This window comes from Sinocyclocheilus anshuiensis, unplaced genomic scaffold (assembly GCF_001515605.1).
Source record: "Sinocyclocheilus anshuiensis isolate Anshui unplaced genomic scaffold, SAMN03320099.WGS_v1.1 scaffold784, whole genome shotgun sequence".
In the NCBI taxonomy this organism is placed as follows: domain Eukaryota; kingdom Metazoa; phylum Chordata; class Actinopteri; order Cypriniformes; family Cyprinidae; genus Sinocyclocheilus; species Sinocyclocheilus anshuiensis.
Genome location: NW_015554160.1, coordinates 1,308,445 through 1,317,034, shown reverse-complemented (window position 1 = coordinate 1,317,034; position 8,590 = coordinate 1,308,445). Strand labels below are relative to the sequence as shown.

The window sequence follows — 8,590 nt, the reverse complement described above, 5'->3', positions numbered from 1 at the left end:
TGCAATATAACAAAGAGTGAAAAATTTAAGGGGGTCTGAATACTTTCCGTACCCACTGTATATATATATATATATATATATTTAAAAATAATACAAATGTAAACTAATAAGACAACTAATAAAAACAAACTAAAAGTCAAAAAACAGAAAATGTAATACTGAAAATGCTGGCAGTGGATTCTGTATGTAAATAATACTAAAATAGTATCATGTTGTTCCAAACTTGTATGACTTTATTTCTTCTGTGGAACACAAAGGAAGATATTTTGAAGTCTCAGTGTATGGACAACAGTTGAAACATTTTTCAAAATATCTTCTTTTGTGCTTTGCGAAAGAAATAGTCACAGGTTTGGAACGACATGAAATGATGAATTTTCATTTTTGGATGAACTATGCTTTTAAGCCTCAAAATGTACATAGCACACACAAACATTGGGAAAATTGTGCACATTGGGTGAAACAGCCCATGCTTTTAGGCTCTGAATGAATTGTAATCAACATTCACAATCTCTTGCTTCATATCATCTCCCAACAAGCATGATGCAATGTATTATGGAATTACCTTATTTATGAAGGACGTGAAGCTGCTTTTAGACTTCCGCCAAAGCAAGGTATGCACCCTTGAGAGCATGTCTACATAGGCATCTCAGTATGTTTTGGAACAGAGCTTATGTCTGTGGTATTTCAAAATGAACGCATGTAGATTTGCGTGTGCGTTCGCATGCTTATGAGAAAATGTGCATGCATGCGTTTATGCATTGTGAGTGTATGTGCGTGTTCGGCCTATAAAAGTCCCCCTGCACTCACCTCCAGCTGTCTTTGACCTTCCTTTTAAGTTGTTCCCAGCTGCACTACAGGCTATAGAGGTGGAGTCAGTATAGAGAGGCAGTTCAGCCATCTTTACTCCAGATCGAGCCTCCGCTATCAGCTGCCTGGCTCTCTCTCGCAGCTGCCTGCGCCGTTCTTCATCACGCTCCTGACACACACACACACACAGAAGCAGAGGGAGAGGGGGGTTATTGAACGGGTGCCATCTCAAGTAATTGACAGAAATGCCATTTTCACTCTTCTCTCTCCCATCAGATCAGACTGATAGCAGCTTTTTTTAACAGTAAGGATGGAGGGTCTCTGGCACAGAGGGAGAGAGCGAGAGATTCACTGCATGGTTTATTTGTCATTGATTCTGTATAGGTCCAGACATAATAAACCTGAGATATTTGCTGGTGTGTCATTTTTTTTTAGTGTTTTGTGTGCATCAACAAGAGGTAGAGACAGAAATGTATGCATCAACTACTTAAACATGAATAGACAGATGAGGAAACAGTGACTGGGAAATGTCACTTGATCCAAACTTGAATTACATTTAATTGCAACATCTAATCACTAGACCAAGCGCCTGACATGTAAAACATTTTTAATAAAAAATACTGCTAATTAATAACACATTATTGAAATTAGACCTGTAGTTAGTAACTATTATTTTGAGAAACACTGATTAATTGAACTATGTTGGTAATGACAGAATTAGTGACCACAGTTGGGTAACAATGCTTTTGAGAAAATGCATAATACTGGATGGTTATTATAACCTAACAATTTTATGTAATATTCACAAAGTTGTAGTACCACTACCACACATTAGAATTAAAGACAGGTCTGCTTAGCATGATGGGTAGCCTGGCCCCACAGACAGCCACATGAACACACACCCATGCACATATTTTCAAGGTGGTAACAGGTTTCTGGAGCAGAAGAGCAGAGAGTGAATTAGCCCAACTGGTTACAAAAGTGTTAAGTTAATTAACCCCATTTCACCTGTTTCTGTGGACACTGTTTGTCTGAAGCCATTGTTCAGAAGGACAATAAGCAGACAGATGCAGATGAGGGAATCCCAGGAGCACTTTTCAGGGGTCCAGCCCGGAGGCCTTTGAGTCTCAGGGTAATTTGAACATGCAAGACAAAGCTAAGGCCAGGTTACACCTGAAAACACAGGAGCTCCCCTGCCAACGCTGAATTGGGCACGTTTAGTATGAGTGTGTGTCTGCTATGTTCTCGCAAAATGAATACATCTGCTCTAATTGGAGGATGGCTTGGAATAGCCAATGATATGAAAGCAAATAAATTAAGCAATCAACAAAAACAAACAGAACCACATGTTTCTGTGAGCGTGTCTACATCTACCTCTACTGTACAATAATGCATGTTTCGTTTCAGCTGTGAGGCTTTTGCCCTGTGCTCCTTGTACAATTTAACGTAATATAATTGTCATTCTTTCTGCAGCTGAAGTCTAAAACGCCAAATGATCTGCTCAACCTTGCAGGTATCATCACCACACACAACCTTCGACACACTGTTTTACATACAGCAATTCAGGGCTAGGCTAGCCATTAGCACAGAAAATGAGATTCTTTGTGTGTGTGCACCCAAAGGGCAGGATTAGCACCAGGCCCCCAGTGTAAACTGCTTTTAGGCAACTCTGGAAATGTTCTGTAATACTGTAGTCGAGGAAAATTAAGAAGAGATGAAGAACAGCAGCAGACAGAGGAAAGGAAAGATGCGTCAATCCACAGACTGTGCTGGAACATTTAACAGAAGCTTGAATTTGTAAAGGGGCAGACAAGACACTTTATGAAGTTGGAAATGCATGGTATACCTGGAATAAATGCTGATTCACACTAAATGGATGATAACACTGATGGTGAAAAAAGGACAGACATTTGAATGCAGCTCTGTAAGTTTTTCCTTAACTTTCCAAAAAATAAATAAATACACTTTTCACATTGTATTACATTTTCATTCAACTTCAGGCCTGTACTTTCATCATATTTCACAAACAAAAAGTAATTCAATTGCACTGGACTGAAAAAGAGAGGGTTTTTTTTTTGGAAAACTTTACAATAATGTTTTGGATGTATATTAATTATAACAATAACATAAAATAGCAATAAGCAATACTTTTAAGACTTACTAAACTAAATTACTGTTAATTTCTACATGAACTCCTATATTTTTTTACAATTTAAATGTATAAATAACATTAAACTAGACTAAAATGCAGTAAAAAAAAAACAATATATTACACACACACACACACACACACACACACACACACACACACACACACACACACACACACACATTGCACAAGCAAGCAGTGCAGAAGAAGAGAGGGTTTGAATTTTTAGCCCATCCAAAAGACACACACAAACGTGTGTACGGATGGAAATCATTAGTAATTTATCAATTCTGGTTCTGATTCCATAAATGATTCTTCTTCATTTTGAGGGAAAAGAATGGAATATGATCGGAAAACAATTCTTTCAATTGTTTTAATTTTAAGTGTTTTATTTTAAATTTATTTAGACAATACAGTATAGATTTTTTATATCAGCCATTTATCTATCGGCCATTAAAAATAATTATTAGCTTCTCTTAAATTTATGTATAATTCTTTATTCTATTTATTTTCTTTATATTTATTTAATTGCTTTATTTTTATATAAATAATAAAAAAAAAAAAAAATACAATACAGTATATATAATACAATATATTAGAGCTGCACAATTAATCAAATTTCTAATCGCGATTACAATTACGGATGGCACAATTACATAATCGTTCAAAGCAGCAATTAATCGTCAAAGTCCACTTATGTTATTCTGCATGCTTAAGATGCTTTTTTTCTTTCTACATGTTATCTTAAGGGTTTTTCCATTGTTTTAATTTTAGTTTTAGTCTAACATTATAATACCATGCATATTTTTACCTTTTTATTTAAAGAAGAAACCAACCCGATGTATATTTGACATTTGAGGCTTAATACTATAGAAAAGCAATAAAAGTTTTTCAGTTAGTGTTTTCAGCTTGTTTATTTTCATATAAAAATACGGCATGCAGTTGCTTCAAACAAATGTGTAAACATCATTCATTTAATCGTAATTAATAATCGCAATTACAATTTCAAAGGAATAATCGACAATTATGATTTTTGTCATAATCGTGCAGCCCTACAATATATACAAATTCTATTGTAATATAGAAAATCATAGATGCGTTTGCAGACTTTTCAAACTGCAATGATCCACTTGAAAGTTGATTGCTGACAGAAAATAAGACAATGGCGTGAAAATCAACAAGGCTGTGATGACGTCACCGGTTATAATTAAGAACCGGTCTTTGATTCCCAACCCTACTTGCCTATGAACTCATCCAAACGGTAAACAAATGAAATAACCAAACCCAAATATTCAGCGCGCTTACAAAAGCAATCAAATATGAACGCAATGTTTGAGACACGTTCAAGAAAATGAAAACACTGCCACGTCTCGGGCTCATCAACCCTCTCTCTCAGTCCTTTAGAAAGTGACCTGTGAAATAAAGAGACTTCCTTGTCCTCTTCACCTCCCTCTCTCTGCACTGTCTATCAAACCCTCCTCTCTTTTATTCTTCCTTCTCTCCCATTTCTGTCCTCTTTAAATGGAAAATACAGATCGTCTATGATCTGTCCCCTGGCTTCGTGGTCTGTAATGAGAAAACTTCACCTTGTGTCCCCGGCCATTCTAAAGGAAGCATTCGGCTGCTCCCATTCACAAATCCAATTATATGTAGTCGAGAGAGAGAGAGGGAGAAAGAGAGAGTGCCAGCGTACAGAAGGGGAGGTGTTGGGTGGACGGACAGGGCAGCCTTTCCTCTGTAATGTGGCCTCTGCTTGGTGTTGAGGTGTCAACTTAAAATGCAAGTAGCTGAGCATCAGCTAATCCTACAGCAGCCTGCTTTAGCCCCCAGCCAAACGAGAGCGAGAGAGAGCAAGCGCGAGAGAGAGATGCCACCGTGGCCTTATCGCTGGGCTGCAGATGTGGTTCCTGGATCAATGCACATACACCACGATCAATGCATTTGATAAAGAATTAAGAAGAAAACTGTACATGCTATCAAAGGCCGTTGTACATGGCATAATTATGTTTCTGCATGTGTGTAGATGATACTGGTGCGGTGCGAGGGCGAACAGATAAATAGAGAGATAGAGATAGATGTCTTGCGGGCTACACAGACTGCCCTTAGCACCTGGCTCACACACACAAAAAAAAAACCCTGTCAAACAGTTACCAACCCATTTCACAGGATGGAAGGATAAAGGCTGTTGATGTCCTCAGAAAGACATCTGGCATTTAACGTACAAGCATATGCACAACTCATGAGGGCATTTGAGACATTCCCATTACACTTAGTGGGCATGAACAAAAATGACAATGTCAAGCTCAAAATTACTACCAAACAAAATATACGACTGCAGAGAGCCAGAGGCAAGATGTTACAGAGATGGAGGGAGAGCTGTGTGTCAATATTACTCACACACAAACTGATGAATGTGGGCATTTGGAAAGACAAACCCTTGATGCGAGTGAAAGAGTAGTAGACGGACAGGTTGAGCAGGCACTTTGTGAGTGAGTAGGAAGAAAACGTTATCCTTTACACGACAACATAATTACCCGGTAGAAAGAGCCATTCATTGCAAGCTGTTCTTTACCGAGTACAAACAACACACACCTGCTTCAGACAACATGAAAGCCAGGTCGCTTCCGTAATGTGACGTGTTTCCGAGTGAAAGAAGATCATTTGTGAGAAAAAAAGATAAGGCTGATCAGGAATTGGTTGGATTGAGAGATGAGGGGAGGGGGTTGAAAAATAACAGGGCTTGGTGACATCAACTGAAATGTTGTTGAAGAGGACGAGCAGTTTATGACATTTCTTACTTTTTTAATGTTCACCAATGAATTGTTCACAATAACAACTGTAACAAGTAATCGACAGATTGCTCCTCCACTAACTTTCTTTTTTTGTTATTCCAAAAACATCTGTCTTTATAACCTGCAATCAGAATATAATAGTTTGCTCTTCCTCTAAAATTACTTTGATTTTTTTTCTGCTGACATCACTTGAAATTAGTAAGAGAGATTAATATTGTGAAATATTGCAACTTCAAATTTACATTTTCTGTTTTAATATATTTTAAAATACGATGGCAAAATTGCCATTACTCTAGTCTTCATTGTCACAAGATCCTTCAGAAATACTTCTAATATACTGATTTAGTGCACAAGAAATATTTTTATTATTAATGTTGAAAACTTTTATTTAAAAAGATTTATATTTTGGTGGAAACTGTGATTTTTTTTATCAGCATTTTTTGATGATTAGAAAGTTCAAAAGAACAGTATTTATTTGCAAAAGAATTTAATGCATCCTTCATGAATTAAAATATTTTATTTCAGCACTCTTTAATATTAAACAAATGGTTAACCAACTAGTTGCGCACTGTTTTAGCAAACTCTTATTCGCCCTGGATCCATTCTGGTATGTAACTCCCACTTTTCACCATCCAATCAGTTTCCAAATAAACATCAAGCCCAAAAATCAAGAATAAAATTTTCACTACATCAGTGAATATCTAGTTCTTCTCAGAAATATATCAGATTACGGATGTAAAATAGGTTGCGGACAGCAATGCACATTCAAGAATTTTTAAATGTATTGTTAACTTGAAAAAGTTTGATCTCTTTCAGTCTTTAGCAAGACTTGGAGCATGACCATTAAAAATGTATTAATGCGACAGAAAATCAACAAGTTATTGAAAAACGTTGTATTAATGCTTGTACTTACTTTCTTTAATTAAAGTGTTCAGACAGACAGACACACAAATGCTCTTAGCACTCTCTCTCTCTCTCTCTCTAAACAAACACTTTTCAGACCGACTGAAATAACTGGATTAAACAATTGCAATTTCAAATCAAAATGAACTTAAACTTTATGCTTTTATCCTTCATATTTTATTCATAGGAGACCGACTTATGAATGAGGTTAAAAACTGAAGGGCGGTAGAAAAGAGGTAGAGAAAGGAATGAGGTAGTGGAAGAGAAGAAAGGAGAGGTTGCTGTGGTGGATATAGAGAGAGACAGAAAAAGAGATAGACAAGGGGGAAAAAAAAGAGGAGTCAGCCCCACTAAGAAATGACTGTGTGTGCGTAATGCCAGAGAGGGCAGTGGCTTGATCACAACTCATGAAGAGATTGGAGGGGCGTCTCTCTCTCTCGCCGTCTAACAGTTTCTCTGTTCCAACCAACCGCTTTGATCTCCACACACACAGCCCTTCAACTACCTTCTATCCATTCTGTTTCATTAGACGAGAATCCACCGGAAAAAGAAAGGTTTCCAAACTAAAAAGACAATCGGAATCCAGCGTGAGAGAGCATGTGTAGTCACGTCAGCATGTTAAAATGCATATGGAAGGCGCAGCCACGGTTCCTTTGAAAGTCTGAGGGAATCGTTTGAGGGCGTCAGACCCAAAGAACAGAGAACAGGAGGACGACTGTGGCCTAATTGGCCCAATTAACTCAGAGTCTCTGGTGCTTGCTGGGACAATTGGTCTTCCCCGGGCCTTCCCACTGACTCTCACGCATCAGAGGCGGGCCGACGCTAACGACTGTGGACTACAGAGAGAAAGCGAGAGAGAGATCACTGCAGTATGTGGTGTGTTAGTACTGACAACAGATTTACATAGAAAAAGCAACATATTTGATTACACGTTTGACGTCGCAGTTAAACGAGGCTGAAAAACGAGCGTGATGGAGGCAGCGGTTTGCCTCAAAACACACACGCACAAGCGCACAGGGAGGCCGCCACGAGTTCAAAGGTTTGCTCCATCTCTCTCTGAGAGGGCTCTGAAAAGTCACCGCACTGTCACACAGAGAGGACGGAGAAGAGAGTCAGGAGGGTGAAGCAGGGCCTCGTCGGTAAAAATCAAACACAGTCCAATTAAACTAATCATAACGAGCCAGTGAACACGAGGAAGCTCACCTGGAATCTTTTCCCTTCCCCTCTCCTGCTCGCTCTCTCGCCGTATCCTCCATAATTACCCTGGCCAAAGCGCTGTGAAATTACTGCACTGATCAACTAATGCTTGAGAAAATCTGAAGAAACGCACTGTCCCCTTTTTCTGCCTCCCTCCCTTTTTATGATTTAAAGGACTACATAAATAAAAATTATTTCCCCTCACTATCGCTCCCTCTCCCCCGCTTTCTCTTTATCAAGGACTGAAAAAGAGGAAAAAGAAACAGAGGGGAGATTCTCATCACTTTATTTTAAAGGTCTTGTCTATGAAAGAGTGAAATTAAGTGGGGGAGACATGTTATGGGTTCAGTATAAGTTAAGATGTATAAATAGCAACTGTGACATAATGTAACTGCCACAAAATGCATTTTGATTCAAGCATCAGTTTATAAATCCACAGTGTAACACAGGAACAGGCAGTAAAAATTGCAACAAAACAAGCCTGGTGTGACAAAAACACTTTAAAATGTAAAATTACACCAGATTTTTCAATGGTTTGACATTACGACATAATTCCGCTAATCCAGAAAGGACGCATGGTGCAAACCAGTGTTGTTATTGTTAACTAAAACTATTAAAATCATTTTTCATTAATTGAAATAAAGCTGAAATAAACCAAAATATAAAAGCTGGATAAAGTTTTAAATTAAAGTACTAAAATTACTAAAACTAAATAGAAATACTTACAAAAATTAAACCACAC

General features: G+C 37.8%; 1 protein-coding gene across 1 annotated transcript in view; it reads right to left on the bottom strand.

Annotated features, from left to right (window-relative positions):
* LOC107670831 (EH domain-binding protein 1-like) overlaps nt 1-8,590 on the bottom strand; it is a 149,509-nt gene that overhangs the window by 36,011 nt on the left and 104,908 nt on the right. The window contains exon 17 of the mRNA XM_016463601.1: nt 808-976. Coding sequence (XP_016319087.1) covers nt 808-976 — 169 coding nt within the window. The remainder of the gene's footprint in view (nt 1-807; nt 977-8,590) is intronic.